Source organism: Podarcis tiliguerta, assembly GCF_965153285.1.
Source record: "Podarcis tiliguerta genome assembly, chromosome: 3".
Taxonomy (NCBI): domain Eukaryota; kingdom Metazoa; phylum Chordata; class Lepidosauria; order Squamata; family Lacertidae; genus Podarcis; species Podarcis tiliguerta.
Genome location: NC_139536.1, coordinates 117,247,787 through 117,273,177, shown reverse-complemented (window position 1 = coordinate 117,273,177; position 25,391 = coordinate 117,247,787). Strand labels below are relative to the sequence as shown.

General features: G+C 42.4%; 1 protein-coding gene across 1 annotated transcript; it reads right to left on the bottom strand.

Annotated features, from left to right (window-relative positions):
• Positions 1 to 314: 314 nt before the first annotated feature.
• Positions 315 to 24,764, bottom strand: CDC5L (cell division cycle 5 like). Its single transcript, XM_083435569.1, has 16 exons — positions 24,614 to 24,764; positions 23,104 to 23,207; positions 21,271 to 21,432; positions 20,018 to 20,145; positions 18,888 to 18,987; positions 17,662 to 17,880; positions 15,934 to 16,078; positions 15,198 to 15,386; positions 13,771 to 13,919; positions 13,346 to 13,508; positions 12,380 to 12,544; positions 12,206 to 12,286; positions 11,500 to 11,745; positions 8,929 to 9,126; positions 1,322 to 1,534; positions 315 to 890 (listed from the first exon to the last, which is right to left on the bottom strand). The coding sequence occupies exons 1-16, from the start codon at positions 24,656 to 24,658 to the stop codon at positions 786 to 788; spliced, it is 2,412 nt and encodes an 803-aa protein (XP_083291695.1). The 5' UTR covers positions 24,659 to 24,764; the 3' UTR covers positions 315 to 785.
• Positions 24,765 to 25,391: the final 627 nt, after the last annotated feature.

The window sequence follows — 25,391 nt, the reverse complement described above, 5'->3', positions numbered from 1 at the left end:
AGCCAGGCAGAAACTCCCCAGGCTTTGGGAAGGAGACACCAGAGGAAGATTTAGGGGACTGGCCTAAACCCCCAGGCCACTCACCACACGTCACGGGGAGCAAGGCTCCTTGGAATGGATGGGAGCTTTTGTGCTGCACACTTTCCTTTCATGGCACAAAGGGCTTGTGCAGGAACACTTCCCAGTGAATTCTTCAATTGCCACTTTTGGAACCGACTATTTTTCACCTTGCCAGTCTTTTTGGTTTTCAGGGCACATTCTTTACATAAATAAATATTGTGTTACAGGCAAATAATTTCAGATTCCATTCAAGCTACTGGACACAAACACAGTTTAATACATTGCTTTACACCCCAAATTCACAGTACATAACCGCTGGCACACAGACGAAAGTGTTTGGTTCTTGTGGATCGTAGCAATGGTAAAATAACAATTTAGCAAATGATGTGATTTAAAAGAATCTGCTGGTTTTTCCTTTTAACATCAGAATATCAGTTTGTAAAGGGTCAAAAATGTGGATGTGATCAGCAAAAATCATCACATAACCAATCCTAGGTGCTGGAATTTCTACCCTGGACAGCACCCCTTAGTGCGTGTCAATTATCCTCTCTGTATATGTTTCAATTCACCTCTTCCTCATAAGATGCCTGGCCTTCAGTCTTACGTAAAACACAAAATGGATTTGGGACCCAATTTGCTTATGTTTGATTTGAGACACAGGAGGCAAAACCTATCTATTGCATTTGAGAAATGTTACAAAACATGGCTTAAGCAAGATGTGTGACTTAATATTTCGACTGAAAAGCTTCCTTGTCCAGCATGAACTCTGCAAATCTCTGCTGAAGTTCTTTCTCTCGTTCCTGTTGCCGCTGAACATCTTCCTTTAGACACTGCAACAATAAAAATGGTCAGGTGATAAAAAGGCACCAGAAGTAGCAGAATGCAAATTATTATACGACCGGGGAGTCTCAGATTATGCAACACAAGCACACATCCCATAACGTACACATGGGAGCCTTTTCCCATGATGCACCTGCACATTTATGTTAGAGAAGCTCATGCAACTCTGTGGATAGGATCAACTGTTAGAAAAAGAAAAAGAAAAAGAAAAAAGAAGACTCCTGATGACATGGTGATAAGCAACACAAAATCATCTAAATAAAATGGACTAAAGTAATATACTATTTTTTTATTGCTGATTTTTTACTCTACTTTTTTTTTAATTAATGGATGCAGCAACCTCTAATAAAATTCCATGACTTAACACAACTTTTGCCACCTTCCTTCTTTCTAGATGGCCAAGAGAATTTCATGACTTTACCTCTAATCTCCTAGGAATAGCAGCATCTTCATGTTTCTTTAATTCCTCGAATGTGCGCAATTCAAGATGAGCTTGTTCGATTTGATCCCACAAGTCATTTAATTGCTTTATGAGCCCCATCGCTCGAGACTGATAACCACCAAGCAATATCTTCAGTTTTTTCTCCATCTTGGCAGCCCTCTTAGCTTCTGTAGTCATGTGACCTCTGTTAATCTATTGAAGAAATACAGCCTGCATATTATTCACGGAGCAAAACTGTGCTAACAGTTACATTTCTGAAATGTATTCTGTCATGAGCTGTGGAGCTGTAATTCAGGAACAGAAGAAAGGTTACACTATAAAACATTTTGCCTCCAGTACAAGAAAGTATAAACAAAGACTTTTCTGTTACACTGGAGCAGAGGTCAGCAACCTTTTTCAGCAGTGGGCTGGTCCACCGCCCCTCAGACCCTGTGGTGGGCTGGACTTTATTTGGGGGGGGGGGAATATGAACAAATTCCTATGCCCCACAAATAACCCAGAGATGCATTTTTAATAAAAGAACAAATTCTACTTATGTTAAAACACCAGGCAGACCCCACAAATAACCCACAGATGCATTTTAAATAAAAGGGCACGTTCTACTCATGTAAAAACACACTGATTCCCAGACCGCCTACGGGCCGGATTTAGGCGGTGACTGGGCCGCATCCGGCCCCTGGGCCTTAGGTTGCCTACCCCTGCACTGGTGGATCTGTTAGGGAGATAGGTTTGGATTTAAGGAGTTTGGATGTAAGGCTCTCAGGAGTTTGAGAAGTGACACACAACAGATAGCAGAGGCACAAAACAACAGCAAGGGGAATACAGAACACGACACTGGACGGGTAGCGTTAGAGTAGCCGAAAACCATAAAGACAAGAAGGAAATGCTAGATACATCATTCAGGGAGCTGAAGTTCCCTCAACACAGAATGGTTGCTACTTGGGAGTCAGCTTGAAATTGCATCCACACGTCACTGCTTCACACAGCAAGCAATTAGCATACAGTTGCTTGCCCAATGGGTGGGATGCTCCCCTACGGTCTTCTGAATACTGCTGCAAAAGAAGCCCTTTTAATGCCACCAGTTGATCAAACATGATCAAATACGGACCAGGAGAGGTATTCAGCATCTTTATTAAAATGGCACATGGACTTGCTTCTTTTTAAAGGCTATTTTTATGGGAAAGCATTGTGCAAAACATATCAAGTAATTGATAAAAATTAAGTATTTCAGAAATTAAATAACATTTGGATATTAAAATATGATGGTAAACCACACTTAGAAGAGCATATTTAATATTTCCTTTTTTATTCTTCATTGGAGCAGCACACTGCAACTACTATACCACCAATTTTTTGACAGTACAGTACATTTTCCACTATGCTATTTTTTCAGATTTTGTAAAATTTAAAAATATATTGTTTCATAAAATTAGTGTCATCATGAATGAATACAATTCAAAACAAACTGAGCAACTGGAATGGATACAATACCAGAGAAATCCAAAGTTAAATTAACTTTTTCAGATCACTCGCTCTATGGAGGACATTTTCTTACATACACAACTCTTCAGGCATGCTTAATTAGTATTTTAACAGTTTGCTGTGGGCCTAAATTTTGTTTCATAAAATCTGAATAATGTAAGCAAAGTGTATGCAGCTATGTTGCCATCTCTCAAAATATTTACAAGTATTTCAGTAAGAAACATCTCCAAGTAAATCTTTGAATTTCTCTAATTATCACATTTATAATTGCTAAACCATTGAATATAACTTTTTAACCATTTCCTTTTTAAATTTATGAATATTTCAGTTCAACTACTTTTGGCTGTTAGAAAAACTGTTGAGGTATTTACACAGCCTGTATTAACATAGTAGCTTTGTTTACTGAGTATGTCAGATAAGGGCAGTGGAAAAATCCCCAGTTCTGGAACACTCACATCACTTAGCCGCTGAATCCTCCTTGCTAATTATAATTTGACCACTTTAAACTGGTTGATTAAATGCTGCAACTGTAGCTTTATGCCCTGATCACTGAAAACACCTTTTTCCACTGGAAACATTGGAAATCTTGGGGAATGCCTAAAAGAACCTCTCCTGCAAAATATGCAGTACGAGGAATTTTTATTTAAGACAATCTACAGTCTTAGGAAGTGATAATCACACCACTGAATCAAAGCTGGAAGGGACCTCGAGAGGTAGTCTAATCATGCATTCTTCTCCAGACACAGGAAATTTACAACTGAAGCCAGGGAGCATCGTGGGTAAAGTGTTGCAGGCATTCCCCCGTTCCTGGTTGGGCAGCCATGGTCATTTCCACAATGAGATAGAAAAGGAAATCAGATTACAGATATTCAGAGTTCCTCTAGGGACCACGAACAACTGGGAGAGGCCTACCAGCTGTCCACAGGCCTTGTGTGTGCAACCTGCCCTACAAAAACACTTTCATACTTATCTGACTGGTCAAGCCGTATTTATTATTATAAACTGCAGCAATTTAAATAGAGCTTTTCATTTAAACAGTGGACAAAATATGAACAAAATTGAGTAGTTCAGCGCAAGACATGTTTACCAACTTCTTATTCCATTTAGATACCCAGCACCTCCAGGGAATTTCTGAACACTAAAGGAATCAGAGAATTGGAAGGGACACTGGAAGGTGCAAATGCATTTGCAAAAAGGTGTTGTGCAACACTGAACAGCCTGAAAACTTTAAAACATCTAAAAATAATAAATACTTCCAAGTGTGAGAGGAATAAGCAAGAGGAAACTGAAATATGGTATCAAGGTTTTACTCCCTGTGATCAGTCATTTCCTCCTCCTGTCTGAGATAAAGTGAGGCTCTTCCCTGAAACAGAATCTTTGTGATTCTTTCAAAAACATACCAGTAAGACCTTCCCTAGAGAGATGGGAAGCATTCAAATTTTTACACTCTCACACACAGAATCCATGTCTCTCTATATTACAGTCCTACAATGATGCCACACAGTAGTTCTGCCTTTTGCTCCTCATCTGCCTCTGTCTAGGTAGTTGCCTTGGTGCAGCCATGCAATGGCCTGGGGCCACCAAGAGACCTTGCTTTTTGGTGTTAGTGTAGACAGGTACAACCCAAAAGCTATTTATTGACTAGGGCAATATTCAATACTGAAATGCTCTCCTGCCTTGGTGTTAAAATGAGGAGAGGGGAAAGGGAAGCAACACTTTACAGGAAATAGGTGGCGGTTTCCACAACGGGAAAGGCTAGAGAAAAGCAGGGATGGTACAACACTGAGGCAGAAAGGACAAGAAAAATAACAGAACTTTGAGTAGTGAGAAGGGAGAGTAGTTGTTCAGAAATAGATTTAGCAAGAAATAGAAGAGAGAGGTACAACATAGAAGTCAAGGTCTAAAAGCTTACATGGGCACAATGGAGCCTTTCCTACTTCCCTTCTTGCTCTGCTCAAAGTCCTCCTGTTGTTTAAATGGGCCTGCGTCCAGGGGGCTTATGCATGGGAGGCAAAAGGGAAGCTGCAGGGGGCTAACATGGGGTGGGGGGAGGGAGGGAACTGGTGAGCTGGTCCCAATACCTGATTTATAATGCCCTCTTCGAAAATGTACTCCGGGACATTACTGCCTTTGCTTACGAAGTGTATACTAATAGTTCCTTCTCTCTTCACTACTGAAGCCCTATCAAATCTAACCTATGCATGCTGTACTGATCCAAGCAGCAATGTATTTCAAAGTGCATGGAATGGAGAAGTGACTGCATTTGGAATATTAAATGTACGGTAACTGATTCAATTTGTCTGGCATTATAGATGCATGTTTTGAATATTTATAAGGTAAAGCATGCAACTGATATGATAAAACCCATCATAATAAAAATAAAAATATTTGGACACGGTCAATCAGCAGTATTGAATTTCTGTTGTAATGTTTGTAGAAAGACTGAATTCTAAGTTCTAAAATGGAAGAAAGCAACATTTTCAAATGACCTCCTCCCGACTGTAAGAAAAAAAGTTTTCAACCAATATGCAGTATTCTAAAGTCAACCTTTCAATGAATGAGCTAATGGGTTGTAGCCAACAAAATCACCCCTTGCGCGCAAGAGGCACCTCCCCCCCCGAGCCCCCTCTGCTTCAGAGAGCTGAAAAAACCTCCAGAAACTGAGGGGGGCTCACAAGGGGAGGAGAGGGAAGGAAAGTTTGATTGTGCAAGTGGAAGTCGTTGCATGCACGGGACAACTTTGTTGGATACAATCAAATGTCTTGAATAGCTTACATCTGAAATAAGGGCAGAATAATAAATAGGTAATTTAATAATAATAATAATCAAAATTTATTTATTTATACCCCACCCATCTGGCTGGGTTTCCCCAATCTGGACCGCTCCCAACAGATTAAAAACACAAGAAAACATCAAACATTAAAACTTCCCTAAACAGGGCTGCCTTCGATTGTATTATAAAAGTGAGATACTTGTTTATTTCCTTGACATCTGATGTGAGGGCATTCCACCGGATGGAAGCCACTACCAAGAAGGCCCTCTGCCTGGTTCCCTGTAACTTGGCTTCTCACAGCGCTGGACCACAGTGTCCAGGTTTAACGATGGGGGTGAAGATGCTCCTTCAGGTATACTGGGCCGAGGCCGTTTAGGGCTTTAAAGGTCAGCAACACCACTTTGAATTGTGCTCGGAAACGTACTGGGAGCCAATGTAGGTCTTACAGGACCAGTGTTATATGATCTCGGCAGCCACTCCCAGTCACCAGTCTAGCTGCCGCATTCTGGATTAATTGTAGTTTCCGGGTCACCTTCAAAGGTAGCCCCACGTAGAGCGCATTGCAGTAGTCCAAGCGGGAGATAACCAGAGCATGCACCACTCTGGCGAGGCAGTCTGCAGGCAGATAGGGTCTCAGCCTACGTACCAGATGGAGCTGGTAAACAGCTGCCCTGGATACAGATTTGACCTGTGCCTCCATGGGCAGCTGTGAGTCCAAAATGACTCCCAGGCTGCGCACCTGGTCCTTCAGGGGCACAGTTACCCCTTTCAGGACCAGGGAATCCTCCACACCTGCCCACCTCCTGAAAGTGCCCAAAAACAGTACTTCTGTCTTGTCAGGATTCAACCTCAATCTGTTAGCCACCATCCATCCTCCAACCGCCTCCAGACACTCACACAGGACCTTCACTGCCTTCAATGTTTCAGATTTAAAAGAGAGGTAGAGCTGAGTATCATCCGCATACTGATGAACACCCAGCCCAAACCCCCTAATGATCTCTCCCAGCAGCTTCATAGAGATATTAAAAAGCATGGGGGGGAGGACAGAACCCGGAGGCACCCCACAAGTGAGAGCCCAGGGGTCTGAACACTCATCCCCCACCACCACTTTCTGGACACAGCCCAGGAGGAAGGAGTGGAACCACTGTGCTCCCAGCTCCTCTAGACAGTCCAGAAGGATGTTATGGTCGATGGTATCAAAGACTGCTGAGAGATCCAGCAGATCTAGGAAACAGCTTTCACCTTTGTCCCTAGCCCGTCAGAGATCATTGACCAGCGTGGCCAAGGCACTTTCAGTTCCATGATGAGGCCTGGATCCTGACTGGAAGGGATCCAAATGGTCCGCCTCCTCCAGGCATGCCTGGAGTTGTTCAGCATCCACCCGCTCAATCACCTTGCCCAAGAATGGAAGATTTGAGACTGGGCGATAGTTGGCCATACTGGCCGGGTCTAAAGATGGTTTTTTAAGAAGCGGTTTAATAACTGCCTCTTTCAGCAGGTCTGGGAAGGCTCCCTCACAGAGGGAAGCATTCACCACCCCGCAGAGTCCATTGCCAGCCCTTCCCGGCTAGCTTTTATGAGCCAGGATGGGCAAGGATGAAGGAGACAGATGGTTGGTTTCACTAGTCCAAGCAGCCTTGGAGGTAACAGACTAGAAATGGTCCCAAGCAACTTGACTAGACAGGACTCTAGCACTCTCCCGCCCCGGCCCTGCTCCCACGGTGGAGAATCCAGGCTTTCCCAGCATTGCATCCAACATTGCATCCAAATTCTCCTAAACAGTGAGAGAAATGGTGCTAGGGCTGCAGGGAGAAGTATGAATCTACTACTGTTAATTACATTTAAGGTCTCCTTTTTCTTTAAAGGCATGTGCACACAAACAAGCACCCTCCACCCCGAGCTGAACTCAACTGTATGTCTTTGGAAATGGAAAAAAATAAGTAAAATTGTATAATGTGCATTTCTCATCACTCCAAGAATGATCTCACACAGCTTACATTTAAACTTTAATAGGTAGCCTTCTCTGGACTTCAGCATGAAATGCAGTATTTATTTTAGCAATTTCATACACACACACAACCTTTTTTGATGGGTCTTTTGTGACATTGGCCAAATAGTGAATCCAGCTAAGATTATGGAATTTCCTCCCCAAATCCATATAATAGGCACTGCAAACAGTCATATAAACAGAACAGTTTTGTCTTTTTAAAACAGAAAAAACACCATTTTAATCAGTCTTTTAATTGGTGGGGCTGCACAACAAGAGTATTTAAGGTACTATATCATTCCATGGCGATCATATCAGTCCATGGGGTCACGAAGAGTCGGACACGACTAAACGACATATCATTCCACTCAATAAAATATTGAGCTGAAGAGTAAATAGGAAAGCAACTGGCAGTTCATCTTTCCGTGTCCCCTGAAGTATTCTGCAGAGCAATGGTGCCTTCTGCTGGCCAACACGGAGTACAAGTTCATTCTAAGACAGAACTAGGCTCCTTGGCAGGAGTTGCCTTTCCTTTCTATTCTACACACAGCACTCATCCCCAAGGATGGGTCAATCAGGCCATCCTTTACGTTCCCCAAACATTCAGCTCCACATATCTGCCCAACAGTTCCCTTGCCTTTTGGGGTGAAACTGATGTAGCAAAGATGATAACCATGTAAAGTGTGAAGTAACTTTTGAGATGGCACTAGTGCAGATAGTAAGTTTGTGCGACACAATGTATTGCACAGGGCTTGTAGGAATCCCCTTCTTGTACTGTACACTTTAATATATAAATATTTTACGTTAACACTGTGTTGTTCTGCCCAACTTTAAACTGACAAAATATTTTTAAAGTGTATGCTGTCAATTTACATTCAACATCCAGCTCCTCAGCACCCAAACACAGAAGCCAGATTTGCCAAAACAGAGATGAAGCACTGGAATCCATTCACTGCATCCCCAACCACGAAGCTTAGGCAGAAAGAACAACTACTACTTTCTTCCAGCTATCAGGAGGGCAAGCTGAGGCCCACCTCTAGTCACAAAACTGAACTAGGTAACCACAGGTTGAGCATAATGTTGGAGCGCATCAGGGTACATTAGCATGACCAAGAAGCACCACTTCCTGTTTCTGGATTCAACTTGATTTACCCAGTATATGAATGATGCCAATTAAGGCCATGTGTTACTAGACGTTTTTCTTTAAAAAAATGTTTTTTCAGTTCTATAGAATTCCATTGAAATAGCAGTGCCCCTGCTTCCCACTTAGGGATAAAACACAAGACAGAACACACGGTATAACGTCAGATTAAGCCTGTTTCTCAAAAGGAAATGTATACCAACCTCAAGTCTCTTCTCTAGGGATTCAATTCTGTCTTTTTTACTGGCCAAGTTAGCTCGCGTGTAGCGATTCTGCCCAGGAAGGAACAGCACCTGGCTGTAACATTCTTCCCACACCTGATTATAAGCTTCGCTTGAGAGCTCTCCGTGCCCCATTCCTTGCTTCACCACTTCCATTTCTTGGGCCAGGAGTTCTTCAGCCTGTGTGAAATGAGGGATTAGTTACAACTTCACCTCTCCTGCTGTTCTTGAACTATATATATATATATAACAATTTACAGGGCAAACTTCTCCATTTGAAGAAAAGCATTTTCTATTGTTTGTGTCAACACATCTTACACAGTCACATAAAAAACACAAATCATCAGTGGCCCTTTCCCCAGCACTTTTCACACTGCATTTGCTGTACAGAATACAGAGGTACCTTGGTTCTCAAACACCTTGGTACTCAAATGCCGAAAACCTGGAAGTGTTCCGGTTGTCAAACTTTTCCCGGAAGCCGAACGTCCGATGCGGCTGTCGGCTATTGTTTCCGGGCCACCTGCACCAATCAGAAGCTGTGCCTTGGTTTTCGAACATTTCGGAAGTCAAACGGACTTCCGGAATGGATTAAGTTTGGCACTTTTGTTTTTGAGGCTTTTTCAGTTCATTTGTTTTTGTGACTGTGTGGAACCCAGTTCAGCTACTGATTGATTATGTGACTGTGGAAATGGATAAAAGCCCCCCATCCAAACAATGACTATCATCAGTGCAGGTAAGAAAAAAATATTTTTATTTTTATCATCTACGATACTTACTTATTTTATAGTATAGTTTCGTTTTATGGATCAATGGTCTCGTTAGATAGTAAAATTCATGTTAAATTGCTGTTTTAGGGGTTGTTTTTAAAAGTCTGGAACGGATCAATCCGTTTTGCATTACTTTCTATGGGAAAGCGCGCCTTGGTTTTGGAATTCTTTGGTTTTGGAACAGACTTCCGGAACAGATTAAGTTTGAGAACCAAGGTACCACTGTATACAAAATGAGTATACACACAACACCCCTTCTAATTCATTTTGTTGTTGTTTAAGTAAGCAGTCCATGTGTGTATTCATAAAGACACTTCCCACACAACAGCACCAACCTATGGGATTCTGGTCTTAGAACAGGATCATAGAATTGTAAAGCTGGAAGGGACCTCAAGGGTCATCTAGTCCAAACCGATTCAAGACATTTTGGAATCGTGGGCCAATGTGAGGAAGATGAAAGAATGTTCTGTAGAACTCTGTTCAACTTCAAGCATTTGTTCTGTAGAACTTACATTATTTTACACTCAGAGTAGGGAGTAAAGAGTTCATAATCCATGTGGATCTACACCACAAGGCAATTACATAAAGCCACCTTAAATCCAGATTGTGGAATTTTATGTGTAGGTATTCTGGGAACATATTCTAAGATATGCACTATTCATTTAGGGTGCCAGTTATTTCTGTAAAGCCTCACCCCAGTAAAGCAGGAATGCACTCAGTCCCTTGTACGCAACAATCATGGTCTTGTCACTGCACATTGCAGGGAAAGGTCAGTAATGATGGATACAGCTACATTTTGGGCAGCTTGTCTGTCACTACCAATCTTCTCCCCCATTTTTAGCTTGTGTTAAATGTAAATGTGAATTAATTATGGAGAACTCAAACTGTAACTACCAGGCTAAATATCAGGTGCTTGTGATCTGCTGGGTCTTGGGCAGAGAGGTGTAACATCAGATGCACTACACCACACAGTTTTTTAGTTCCCTCTTTTCTAATAAAGAGAAATAGAGAGATTGGAGGGAAAGTGAGAACATGTTTAGACAGAGTCAGCATAGCAGAGTGGCTAAAATGTTGGACTAGGATCGAGGAGACTTGACCATGAAGCTCCCTGAGTGACCTTGGACCAATCACTTGCTCTTTGCCTAACTAAAATGAAAGATGAAAAGAACCATGTACACTGCTTGGAGGAAGAGTGGGATCTGAGTATGATCAACACACACATACATACCACAAATTTATATTGGTTCTATATCATCTGAACTGTAACTGCTTATCCCCTAAACCTCTGGGAATTGTAGCTTTGTGTCTGTGCTAAGAATTCACTGTTAGAGATCTCTACCCCCAGACACACAACTACTGTTCTCAAGGTTCCTTAGAAAAAATATCTGAAGCATGGGCTTTCCCCAAAAAAGGAAGAGCAAGGAAGAGGCACACATATGCTAAAAAAAAACCTAAAATGTGATTCCATTTTTCAAGTTGGAATTATAGTGGGCCCTGGGTTTAAAAAGACTGGTAATGATTGCTGTAAACCACCAGAATATAATTCATAAATTTCATCTAAAATGATTCTAATTGCCATTCAGTGATGTCCTATCGTAAATCTGGGTGTTAAGCAGAGAGAAGCTTACTGAAACACCATCAGTACTCCCAAAGCACTCCCAAAAGAAAGTTTTAGAAATTTTCCAATCAGCTTAAGAATAGAATTAGAAAGTTTAAACCTTGCAAAATGTAGTACTATGGTAGGCAGAGAGCATAAACAATGCAGAGAAATAGGATATATATATACCTTTTTGATGTCTTCCTTTGAGTATTTCTCATAAGGATTGTGTTCAAGATAAGACAGGTGTTCTGTGCTACCGGGTCCAAACCCCGGGACTTTCCCCTTTTTGCCTCCTGGGAGTTCTCCATAAGGGTGATGCACAAGGTCAAAATGAAGCATGGTAATCATCTCTTTCTTAATCAGCTCTTCACTCTTCTGTAAATCTGTTAGAGGTGGCTCTACATTTAAGGGTCTCAGGATTGTTTCATTTACCTAATCCAAAAAAACCAAAAAGCCAGCCTTTTAAGAGCAGCCACTGCTGCTAGTCATGTAACACTATATATGTGATAATCAACTGTTGAATTACATCAAGAGGGGCTCCAGAGTGCCAAGACACACATTAAATCCACAGAATTTGACAAAATCAGAAAATAATGTTCTATTGTCTTTATTAATTTCATTTAGCATTGTAACAGCTTGGCCAGCAACCGGCTTTCCGGAATGACTATTCTGAAAAGGAAGTAAGGGGTGGTGGACCAGTGCCCTGACCTACACTTCCTACTGGCCAGCAAATCCACGTGTCTTAAATGGCATTTCCCCCACTTCTTAGCTCCAGGCCTCCAGTTGCTAATACTGATACTGCAACTTACAAATATTTATTATTCACCATTTTACTGATAGCATTCCCTCCCCTCAGCTTATTTCATTTTCTTCAGAATTAGGAACAACGTACTTCAGAGGGTCTTGGCAAATCTTTCTGAACTGCTTTGTGCATCCGCTTTAGTGCCTTTATACGCTCCATTTCTCGAATACTCTAGAAAGAGATTTAAGACATGAATTAGGTGAAGTTCATGGGAGAAGGACACAGTATGTTACACTGCTTTATAAATCTAGTAATTCATTCTACCTGCTTGCGAGCGTCTGCATCAGCTGCATCCTCTATATATGTATCGTCTGCATTATGATCTTCGAGTTCCTTTTCCGCATTTTCAGGTAGGACAATCTCAAAGTCATTCTTTGGAGCAGGAAGACCCATAAGTCCTAGACGCAAATTTTCACGGGATTCTCTTTCCTGTTGAATGTTAAAGTAATTTAATGCACTAAATGTTCACTTTCCTAAAAACAGAAATAAAGCAAGCAGTCATTTTATTTTTAAGCCTGCCTGGTGATTTCAACTACTTATGGACCAGCTTTGTGTCCTTCCTTTCACACTGGGCTCAGAGGTATGAAATGACTCAATTCTCAAAAGCAATGAAAGGTCTTGACAGGCAATCGTCAACAAGTCACTTTGGGATTTGAGGGCGATCACTGTGATTGCTCCCGTCTATTTCTGTGACCACAGTGGCTGCAATCACAGAACTTGAGCTGCTGCCCAAATGATGTCTACAAATGTGTGCACCCACAAAAGGCCACAACTGCTTGCCTTGATGTGATCAAGTGCTTATTCTTAACTCCAAATGCACTTCCTTAAATTAGAGAATACTTATATAATCTGTAAAACTGAGCTGAGGAATTTGTTCTCCCACCTCCACCCCCCGGCAATGTTGTCAACTCCCAAAGTAGCTTGGTGGTGGTGGGGATTTAAGGTTAGGAAAATGGGTGCAAAGGAAAAGAAACAGTTAAAATGTATCCCCTTTGCTTGTCACTACTCTAATCAAAACTAGAGCACCCATGCTTTAAAAAAAAATTTTTTTAAAAACCAGGAAATCTAGTCAGTGCCCGTAATTATGTTTGTAAAGATTCAAATTAATTCCTATTTGTTTTTGGAAGACATAATGGTGGTGGATCGATCCATCATCATTTCTGAGAGCCCCCACCTGTGAAATGCAATGGATAAAATTGTGGAAATGAACATAATTTCCTACTTACTTACCATATGTTTTGTATAGGATGGATCACTGTAATCTGCCATTCCCTCCTCAGGATTAATATTTAGTTTATCACGCAAGGGAGTTCTCCCTGGAGTCACACCTACTACCGGCTTAGGAGTCATTCCACTATGAGGAGTCAGCCCTTCAGCTCCATGGGAAGGTGTCCTAGAAAAAAATTATTTGCTCCAATATTAGTGCGGTAGCACAATTTTTGTGCTCATCTTTAACTGTTTAAAGACTACCAGCCTACAAGTCCCTGTTTTGGATTTGGAATTTATAGTCAGCAATTCATCATGGAGAGGAACCTGGGAAAACTGGTGTCCAACACACACACACACACACACACACACACACACCCTCCTATTAAAGTAAAAGAAAGTTCAAATGTATCTCTGCTCTTCCCCAACAGCTCAAGTAGATGACTTACCTGAAGGGTGTGGAAAGCACTGTATTTGGCGTCTGAACAACTTGCCTCTGAGGTGTCACTCCAGTGAAGTCACTCTCATGGAGAGGGGTATTCAGACCACCTTTCAAGGGGGTATCAACATTTGTAAGAGCCATCAAATTCTGGGCTTCCTGCATAATAAGATAGATGATAGATGATAGATAGATAGATAGATAGATGACAGATATAAAGACAATAATCATTTTCCAAACTAAAAGTCTACAAATATATATATATATCAACTCGGGGCTGCACTCCTGCTTGCTCCACTTGCTGCCCCCTGCCATTCCCCCCCCCCATTAACTCCCTGGAGCTTCCCCTTCCCGCTCCATGAAACCACTAAGCTCACTTTTCACCTTCCCAACCCATTTCCAAAGTTATTTCTCTCTTCTATTCTACAGCCATGCTTTGCACCCATTTTCACCTTTGCTCCCATGTCCATGCCTCCGCCCTGCATCCTTTTGCACAGCGCTCTTATAAACAAACCACTCCTGTGGTAACCTCCCGAATGTTTCTCTTCCAATACATTTTCCTTCATCCTCACATTACTGAAATCTCTGCTGTTGTTTAAAAGAGCCACTTTCCCCCTTTGTTCTCACTATACTGAAAACTTCTCCCATTCCTCAACTACCTTACAAGAGCGATAAACAAGGCAAAGCCCTCAAATACTTCATACCTGCTTTGTTCAATCTTCTGCTGTTGTTTTACACTGCCCCTTTTCCCCCGTTTCTGCCTTCTCCCTCTCATGCCATAGACACCCCTGTTGTGCGACCTGCCTCTATTTTGCTCCCCTCCCCCATGACTTCATGCAAACACAGGATGGTGATGAGGCACTGCAAATGCTCTAAATGTGCAATGAAAGCCTTCAATTTTTATGTATATAGAAAGATATTCCAATGTCAAAAGAAACCACTTTTTTCCTTTTGCAACTACCGGCAAACCACCAATACCAATCCAATGAGTCAAGGTGCAATTTTCAAAAAGGAACCAAATGTTGCTCAAATATCAACTAACAAAATTGGATGAAAAGTTAGTATTTTGCTTCTTTCAAGTCAAGAATACCAATTCCATTTAGTCATATTGAATATCTAGTATAATTGACTGATAAAAATATCCTCCACTGACATCCTGGGCTTTGTTCCTCTTGCAGGTAGGAGAAAGGATGGCTTGTTCAGGATGAAACAAAAGTCTATCTTTGAGCTTCATCTGCCATCTAGTCTTCCTGCTATGCAGCCACCCGCAAGCTATGTTCCAAGCAGGGCTTGGTAGCTCCCCATTCCCAACAAGCCATGCAACACAATGGAGCAGAGGTGGAAGATTGATTACTTACTTCACCTAACTACAAATAAAATACGAAGCTGCAAAGAATACCAGTGCAATGTTAAAATGAAACTATATTTAGGCTTTACCTGTAGGATCCTGTCCTGTGCTGCCGGCGTTTTAGGTGTTCTAAGAGCAATGCTATTGTTGGTAACATTGTATTCTGACAGGAGTGTGCTGGATGCAGAGTTTGTGATCCCAGATTCCTCTGCTGTTTGACGTGCAATCTCACTTGCTTGGCCAACTTTAACTACTTCTTCGAGTTCTGTATCTGAAATCTTAAGAAGAGGAGATAAATCCAAACATTGCAATGAGTATGACAGGATTCCTAATAAACTGAGAAACACCCAACAATGAAAAGTTGTCTTAGCATCAGAAACGCTAGCTGTTACAATAGTGCCATAGAGGCTGCCCTTAGTCAATATACCAACAGGAAAAAGGCAGTTGCTTCAACTGGTCACGCCTACATAATTTCCCCTCCAACTTAACTGGGGAAAGTGGTACAACCTTTGCTAGTTTTGCAGTGCTAAAAGCATTTCCTGCAATGCAATGTGTCTGGCACAATGAAATAGTGCTAAAAAGGATGGTGCTTCCAAGAAGAATATGCAAATGAATCGATATAAAGCTACCCTGAGAGACTCTCGCACTGCAAATCTGGGATATGAAAAGGGGGCTAAAAAGTAGGAATCCATGGGCATCGGGGGGGGGGATGTGCAGATTATATGTGCGCCTTAATTTCTGAAAAGCCTCATGATTTGGGCACATCACATGCATCTGCAGTGACTTAAACAAATCACAAGGCGGCGATAGGAACAAGCAACTTACCTGAGGAGCTGGAAGCACCAGCTTGCTTCTTTTCTTTGTGAATTCTGACACACCACTAGTCTGAAGAATTGCTGAAGGTAAATCAGACTCTTTTTTCCGTTTCAGCTGTTGCCTATCTTTCTTTCGCTCTCTTCCTTCCTTTTCCCTGTTAAAACAGAAGTGCCTCAATTAAGTACCAATGATTGATAATTCAATAAATAGTTCAGAAAGGCGTGGGGTGCTTTATCTATTGCAACAGCACAAGTGGGGGTTTTTAAAGTCACATCATATTGACAGATGAATAAAGTTTTGTTGTTATTTTTAAGACAACTGTATTAATTTGAAGAGAAAAGTGGCATCAGGGTGGTGAATAACAAAATAAAAACTTTTAGAATCAATAAAGATCCATCATTAAAATGGCTGGTTTCTCAAAAAGATTTTAAACAACCTGAAAAGCTTGTTGGCATAAAAAGCCTTCAGGACACCTGAAAGCCAAAGTGAGGATGCCTGCTGAAAGTGATCCACAGGATGCCACCGATAACATTACATGCCAGACTTGTGGCTGAGGCCAGTTGGGCCTCTAAAGCACAGAAAACAACCATTACTGTGCTGCTTATAGCATTTTATTGTCTCTGAAGTTTATTGTAGTATGCTTTTATTACGTTTTTATTCCTTTCTATTGTACAGCACCTTGATAAATTATTTCATAAGGTGTCTAATAAAGGGTAATATCCAGTTAGCTATACTCAAGGTAGACACATTGAATTCCATTGACTGAAGTTACAAAAGTGCACTGATTTCAATGGCTCTACTGTCTACTCCCAAGTTTAACTCAGCAGGATAGCAGCCATGACAAAAAAATTATTGGTGTATCTGTCCAAGAATGCTTAATTTATTGATTAAATCTGGTCTTTCATAATTATCCTTACCATTTATCCTAGAGACCTCTATCATGTCATTCCTGCAAGCCTTAAAAATACAGTTGTGATGTTAATCAGATTCCTTCTGTGAGGTTTTAGGATTAGGTGTCAAGGCTATGTCACCTTACTTATTTAAAATTAAATCTTACTTCTTTTTTTTACCAACAGAGACTCCAGTAACACCAATATTGTCTCAAATCAATATAGTTAATGGTCCAACAGCCATCGCAAATAGGACTGCAGATAGAGGACCTCTAGGAATCTTTAGATGGTAAAAAGGAGATGACATATGCCCATCAGTTAAAGAAACATGACTTTTTGCTGTACCACTCTCAGAGATAAGGAGCAGATCTGTGTGAATTATACACTAATGCCTCTGTTTAGAACCAATAATTCTGTGCTACATTTAAAATATTCTCGTTGCAAGATTTGGATTTTGTTGCATGATAACAATTCCTAAATTAAAGGGAAAATGGGAGAACAGCAATCAAAAAATTAGGAACAGAACAATATTACTGTCCAAGCCACCAAAGTGTCTTCCTTGACCAGCTCCAACTTAAGTTTTCAAACAGCCAACAGAGAAAAGCTAGATATTTTAATGATTTTCATTCCACAAAAACAATAGTTAGAAACTCGGGTTATCTATTAAAAAAGCTAAGACATTCAAATGCTAAGTCTTGTAAGAATTCACAAAAAGTAAAGATAAGCAACAGTACACAAATGGATGGAATGTGTCATAGCACATACTGTTGGCAACGTTATACAAGACTTTGTTCTGTACCCCTTTTGGCCCATTTAAACGTAACTTTCCAGTCAAGCACCAACTTACGATCTGAGCTCCCCATCCAGGTCTTGTTGCCTTAACTTCCTAAAATCTGCATCCAGGGCCTGGTAGTTTTCTTCTGATGTGTCATAAAAACCTGCAGCAGGTTTCTTCTCAAATGGGATTTCTGCATTGTAGTCTACTCCCCTTTTCTTCTTTCTTTTCTTCTGGATCTCAATCCCTGCAGCTCGAAGTTCTCTCCTCTTCTGGAGGGCAGCAAGACGCCTGCAAAGGTGTGATAGATTAACACAAATCTGAACAGCTGTTATTAGCTTTGAAAAATAGGCCACTTCTAGAGGAAGCATTAAGTGTGGTTTACTGTGTAAAATGTTTGCAGTCCATACTGAAAATTAGTTCCACACGAGTATTCCTTTATACTACACACAGCACAAGACATCAGTTTTGAGTCATGAGATCAAAGTCTCAAAAGGCTTTAACACAAAGTTTCAAGGGTCTGCTTGATTTTACTTCTGCTGCTGCCAGATTGCAGAGCGGGGGCGGAGGAAGAGAAGAATCTTTCTTGAACTCCAAATCTGTCAATTTAACAAATCATCCCAAGTTTCTGGACTTCTCATAAAGAATGCCTGAAAATTCAGAAATTATTAAGAAAGGTGCATGGTTTGCAAGCAATTAAAACAGCTTCTTGTTTATTTCTTACATCTGAATCCAAATCTTACACTTCAGGCTTTTATCCTCGCAACTCTGCAAGACTGGTCAGATTGAGAAATATTTACTTGCACCAAACCATACCTTGAGCTTCATCGCCAATGCTGAATTGAACCTGGATTTCACCCATCAAAGCTCAGCATTGGAGCTGCTTACAGTTTATTATTTTTTGTCATTTTAATACTTAGAACAGGTAACTAGCAGCATCAATAACACCTGGTGACTTGGGTCATTAATAAAAGGGGAGAGGAATATAGGTGGGAAACACAGGAGCACTGCATTGAGATTCGAGATCCCATCTCAATCTTAGCCCAATATTTATTTATTTATTTATTTATTTTCCCAACATTAGACTCCAACAGATAGAAAACAAACCATGTGCCAAGCATCTTAGGGAGAGATGCAGAATCTGACAGTGTTTGTGCAAATCAATTAGGGGTTGCAAGGAGCAGAATTAACCATTCTGCTGCCATCTTATGACAAGACAGCTATTTCATCCCTTGGACAAGCGTCCTGCATGGACTGGAGCTCTGCCAATTAACAGTTTTAGCTGAGTCAAGTAATACCTAGCTTCTTCCAGCTGCTTCTCTCTTGCTTTCCTTTTGGCTTTCTTTCCCTGAGTGTTAGCCAACCGAGCTCTAGCTTCAGAAAGCATCTCGAGTTCATCTGCAAAAGGAATGTACAAAGTTCACACACTCTCATTTACACCTTGCTCTATGAAATAGGTAAGAATGAAATGCTTCTCAGAAGTGGGAAAATCTGTATGTTAACAGATCCCAGGTCACTTCTGCCTTTTCTGAATGTGTTCAAAACATGATTTAGGCCAACAAGAGTCTCTATTGTTATCTCTTGTATGAATACAAGAAAAAAAATATTCTATTTCTGTAGGTTTTTAAAAGGTGTAATCAACAAGTTTCTTCCTATATTACTGAGGTTTCAATCCTATGCACATATATTGTTAAAATGATGGACTATGTCCACCAATAGTTTGTATATTATGACTTTTTCTTTAACATGATAGCAATAAAATTTATTTCTTCCTATCAAACTGGAGTCACTTCAAAGTTAATTAATTTCCAGGCAGAACTTTAAGGGGGATCCTTTGGAAAAACCTCCAGCCTGAAGACCTAATCCAGTCTGCAAGACCTCTTTACATGCCCCTCAGCACTCTCTTTAAGGCTTGCCCTTTATCACTTGGCCATGCCCTTTTCCCAAGTTTCACTCTGCAGTGAACTAGCCATGCAGTCAAATATCTCTTCCTGTAAGGCCAGTTTACTTCATTCCCCAAGAAGTGGAAATGAAACAAATGGTTGGCTTGCTACATTTAATCTCTGAAAAGGAATGCTTTCTCAGCACATACGAGTGATCGGGCCATGCAGGAGTGATGTTTTAGATCTCTGTGCAGCTTTAGTCTGTGAGCTAGAAAAGGGGAACTCTTTTTCTTTGCAAAGATGAAGCCAAGCTCTATTCATGTGTACATGGTGTGTCTGTGTTTGTGAGAGACAAATAATGTGATATATGCTAACAGAATTCTGTGCTTGGGGGAAGATTCTTCAGCCTTGCAATAGCTGACTGAAACCATAAAACAATTGATGGGCTAATGAAGGAAAGTCACAAAAGGAAAGAATTGTGCTATATAATGAACGTGTCAAAGGATGGAGTGGGGACAAATTCATAAAACCTGTTTCAAGCATACCCTCATCCATATCAATAGGGTCTGGTCTGGCTGGCTTGGTTTCTGGGTTTGGGTCAATTTCTCCGGGTTTAAGTTTTCGAGGATCATCAGCAGTTTCTTCCTCATTGTCTCTTTGAGCAGCCTTATCCCTGAAAAGATAACATGTAGAACAAGTGCAAAAATATGAAGCAAATATATACCAATATAAGACACTGAATGGACTTATAATGTTTTTATAATGTTGCACTATTTTAGTGTTGTTAGCCACCCTGAGCCCAGCTTCGGCTGGGGAGGGCGGGATATAAATTTTAAAAAAATTATTTATTTATTTATTTATTTATTATTAAGTTATCCATATCTATTGATACCAGCGGTTCTCCTCTCAGTATGACTTAGTTGGATACAAACCAAAGACAATACAACCAACCCAAAGAAAATCAGGAGCGATCAACATGGTGCCCACCAGTACTTCCTATGGCACAACCAAAAAGCCTCAGTAAACATCCCCTCAAAAATCCAGACTGCAGTTCCTGCTCACCCACTCACTCCTATACTGAGCACGACCTCCTTAAACATGTTCACATTTCATGGATGCCAGGACTGAACACCCATCTTTCCATCTGTTCTGAACAGAAGAGAGGTGCAAAAAGTTTGTGAGTGTGCGGGTGACTGATACAGTCACTTTCTTACTTCATTGATGGGACAGGCATTTTGTGATGCCCTATCTTTTTCTGCTTTTTAAGAGATGGCAGCAATAGGTCATGCCCCACAGCTGGCATTTTGAGTTTGCTGCCCATATTTGTGTTTGCTGCTGTACACAGAATGGAAGATGGCAGGATCCCCAGGGACGTGCTCCACGGGGAGCTGGCTTCCAGTACCAGGCCCGTTGAGAGACCAAAGATGTCTGCAAACATGAAATGATGGCTGGCTACATTAACCCCATCATAGGGGAATCCCTTGCAGATTATCAGAGTGTCTGGAGACAGAAAGTCAAGTCATGCATATGGTGCATCTGCAGCAGCACAACAGGACACCTTCAACTGCCCCAGCTGCAACAAAACATGTCTCTCCTGTAACGGTCTCTACAGCCACAGCAAGAACTGTAACCCTCTAGCGGGTTGACTTCACCCCCAAAGGTACACTCCTCAATTGTCTCTGGATGCAAACAACAACTCTTAAACACCTAAAAGCTTTCTTCTGAAATCCTGAGTTAGTTCTGTAACTAGGTCTCTCAATATCAAAAACTAACTTCATTACAGAGCAGAATTACTCACAGGAGAAATTCATAGTGTTCCAAGCACTGGGCAGCTGTTCTCCCAATAATTGGTGCGATTGTCCTCCACTGGGTTGGCATAAGTTTGGCCAAATGCAACAACTTCTCCTCTTCTTCTCGTGACCATTCTGTTTTCTTGATACTTGGGTCCAGCCACTCATACCTTGTTCAAAATGATAAAAATGAGATTTTTTTCAAGATACTGTTAACCCGATTAAACACCTATAAATTAGCTCCACAGAGGATTTCACATAGCCTTTCTTGAATCTGCTATACATAGATACATAAAGAAAATGAAAATTTTGCCAGCTTTATTTCTCATAATTACTGCATCTATAAAGGTAGTATATAGGCTACTTTCAAAATATGAACTGTAATCTATACTGAAAAACTAACATGGCCCAGGCCAATTAAAAAATGCCCTAAGCCAGAGATTTCCAACCTTTTTGAGTCCACGGCTCCCTTAACCAACTACCCGCATTTTTTTGCTCCATAAGATGCACCTGACCATAAGACCTAGTTTTTAGAGGAAAACAAGAAAAAAAAATTCTGCGCAGAGCATGTAAGCGGCTCTCGCTTCAAAGCAAGCAAAGCAAGAGCCACTTACATGGCTTCTGTCCCGCTTTGCGCAGCTCTCACTTTGCTTGCCCATCCCTCCTCCCGCCTCGCTGTAAAGCACGGCGATGCTGGAGCAAGAAGAGGAGGGGGAGACACCAGGACAGGTGCTTTGCTTGCTTTCCAGCGAGGCGAGAGGAGGGGCGGACAGGAGCCATGGCTCCGGCTGCAGGGGCATCCCTCAGCTCGCGACTGCGGCAGCAGCCGAGGGATCCCTCTGCCGTGCAGTGCATTCGCTCCATAAGACACACAGACATTTGTGTGTGTGTGTGTGTCTTATGGAGCAAAAAATATGGTACATTCTTTCTGCAGCACCCCTGTGGGGCTCAGGAGTCCAGTTATTTTACCCTTTGCCTGCAGACCTGGCAGCCTCGCACACTTTTTCGAACACCCTCCCTAGTGGAGTGTTACCTCAGCATCCTTTTCTCTCCCCTCTCCTTGAGAGTCAGCTGCTGCTGCTGTCCCTGGCTCTGAGTTGCTACCCCACCACCCAAAAGAGAGGTGCCTCCCAGTGGCACCATTCGCCTGCAGAGCTTAGAGCCACGGCTGCTGCAATAAACAGCTGTGCCAGCCTTTGGGAGGCAGAGAAGCAAGAGGGCATCAGAGGAGGGAGGGACGGAAAGAGGGACAGAGGCCACTGTTGCCCACAAGACCCCTGACCATCATTCAAGGCACCCTTTCAAGCCATGGCACAATGGCTGAAAATCACTGACCTAAGCAGTCATATATCAGTTGATATGACAAAATTAGGATACACCTGACAACACATTACATACTTGTGCTTACTCTCCCCCAAACTATAATATGAGCTGGAAAGTTCCACTTGAAATTTGTTTGATAATGTAGCTGAACTCTGTAAGCTCCATCTTACAAAATACACAACTTAAAAAAGCCCCTCTTGTAAGATGAATATCAAAGAATGTAAGCAGCTAAATGTAAAGCATGAATCAGTATTAATGCAGGAAAATTTATCTCACTTGGATTTCACTTAGCCTCTGGATATATTTGTGCGGTCCTTCTCTGCACAGAAACAATTACTGTACACAAATGTTCTTATTTTGATTGCAGAATTAGGATGTCTGTGGAGTATTGTGCAGGAATTTCTGACACAGACAATATGTAAGTCCCCACTTCACCTGCCTTGACTTGATAAACTCTGATGAAGTTTCCCAATAACAACGTATCAAAATTCCCCCATAGGTTATTTTCTGGTACCTACCATCTGGCTTTGCACTGCTTTGCTGATTTTCTGTGTAATAAAGAGGCAATACGAGACCATTGGTTTTTGCCATATTTCATTACAGCTGCTTTAAGAATTTCATCCTTAAAACGAAAAGAGAGGGGGGGGAAATAGGCATTACAACAATACCCTATGCAAAAAAAGGCAAAGCAAGGCAAGCTTTTTTCATCCCAACAATGATGCTAAAAGAATGCATCCCAGGGGAAAAACTTTTACTGCTGCTACTAGAGTAAGCACACCTCACTCAGGCTGAGTAAGAGAATTCCATCACAACACTGCACAAACAGCTAAAGATAAAATAAACTCCAGCATTTGGGGTTTTTTATTGAAGACTAATGACAGTGTGTCCAGGAACTGCACACATGGTTTTAGTATGTCAAAGCCTGCAAAACTGACTGAAGCATAGGAATAATAGAAAGTTGTGTTTTAAATGTCCCCTGAGTGCCATAGCCTGCTTACTATGACTACAACCACAAGCAGAAGGTTCATGCACTTATCTGTGCCTACAAATATGGGGCTTGTTTAGGATGTTGTTGTTTAGTCATCTTAGTTGTGTTCGACTCTCCGTGACGCCATGAACCAGAGCATACCTTGGAAACTCTCACTTTCTTCTCAAAGCTTCTCCTTTTTTATGTCCATGGAATTTTCTGGGCAAAATACTGGAGTGGCTTGCCAGTTCCTTCTCCATGTTTAGGATGTACACACACTATTTCTCCCCAGCTAGAGGACTTCATATAAATGCTTCTGATTCTGGGTATGGAGAGGTTTAAAAGACCCATCCTGTATATCAGATATGGGAACCTTTGGCTCCCCAGATGTTGAGCTGCAACTGCTGTCAGCTGCAACAAGCCTGATCACCAGCCCGGGGTGATGGGAGTTGCAGTTCAGCAACATCTGAAAAGCCAAACGTTCACTATACCTGACACATGCCTTAAAAGCTGATCCTCAGCCATCCCCACCCAGTTCTTTCTACCTTTTGACAGAGACATTTTAAATTGCTACCAAGCACTCCAGGACCCCAGAGTGAAGGGCAGGCATCCAAACGAAACAATGGAAAGCAAAATCCAACAAAGGGAAAGTCTTGCCCGCAACGCCCATGTAGAAACTTTTCATTCTGGGGCGCCAAGTTCCAAGGGGAGGAGGGGCGCGCCAGCAAGAGCAGAAAAAGTAGGTGGGAGCTGCTACAGACACTGACATGTATTATTATTTATTGATCGGATAAGACTGTGCCTCTTGCAACCTTTGCATTGCTTCCTTTTTTAAAAATGTTTTTTTTTTAACGTTTATTAGACGCCATCGCCTCCTACGCGGAGACAGACAGACGGACAGACACACGGAGTGCGCGCTGCTGGTGCGCAGGCGCCGTAGCCCCCTTGGCGCAGGCGCACTGCCCTCCCCCCGCTCGCCTCAGAGGGGCCTCCGGCGAGCGAAAGGGGCGGCGGCGCACGGGGCGGGGGGGGGCCGAGGCGAGGGGAGCTGCGCCACCTACCTCCGTGTTTCGCCACACGCCCCCCTTGATCATGATCCGCGGCATCTTGGCGGCGGGAGGGGAAACGGCCGGCGGCGGCGAGGAAGAGGCGCGTCAGGTCGCGGCGCGAGGCGGGTGCAGGAGGGCACTGCGCAGGCGCAGCCTTGGACGAGCGGATCGAAGTCCCGCTTCTGGTTGGAGGAGGAGGCGGAAGGAGGCGGTGCTCTCTCGGGTTTCCGGCGGAGGGGCGTTCCTTCACCGGGGTGCCGGGGTGGGGGTGCGCGCATGCGCCTTTGAAGCCGCTCCGCTCGGGAGGCCGGAAGCTTCCGGGTTCCTTGAAAGCTTTTCCCAAAGCGGAAGTGAGAGTTGCCCCTCGATTAGGATAGAGCGACTTCCGGGACTTCAGGGTCGGATTCTGTTCAGGCTCTTCCTCTCCCGGGGGAGCCGATTCCTCGGGGATGAGGCCCCTTCGCCCCCCCCAGCTGAGGGGGCGCCCTCCCTGTGGGACGCCCCCCCCCCGCCAGGTGCCAGGGCTTTTTTAGGCCGCCTTTTAGCGTGTGACGCTTTGTTATATTTTTATATCTGGGAAGCCCGGCCAGATGGGCGGGTGCAAATCATAAAATTATTTCGTTGTTGTCGTCCTCCTTGCTATTCCCAGAGTGTGTGCGCTCAGTGATGCGGCGCAGGGCTTACCCCCCCCCCCCATATATTTTATTCACGTTGGCGCCCTCCTTTCGCCTGGCTGGGGGAATTCAGACGTGTCTTTCCGTTCCCCAAGTTCAACAAAGGGCAGCGGGGC

Excerpts from the sequence above, each read along its gene's own strand:
- CDC5L (XM_083435569.1), bottom strand. The coding sequence starts at position 24,658 with ATGCCGCGGATCATGATCAAGGGGGGCGTGTGGCGAAACACGGAG. Across the intron at positions 23,208-24,613 it reads GCGTGTGGCGAAACACGGAG|GATGAAATTCTTAAAGCAGC; the intron begins GTAGGTGGCGCA and ends TTTCGTTTTAAG. Across the intron at positions 1,535-8,928 it reads CCCTAGAGAAGAGACTTGAG|ATTAACAGAGGTCACATGAC; the intron begins GTTGGTATACAT and ends TTTCTTCAATAG.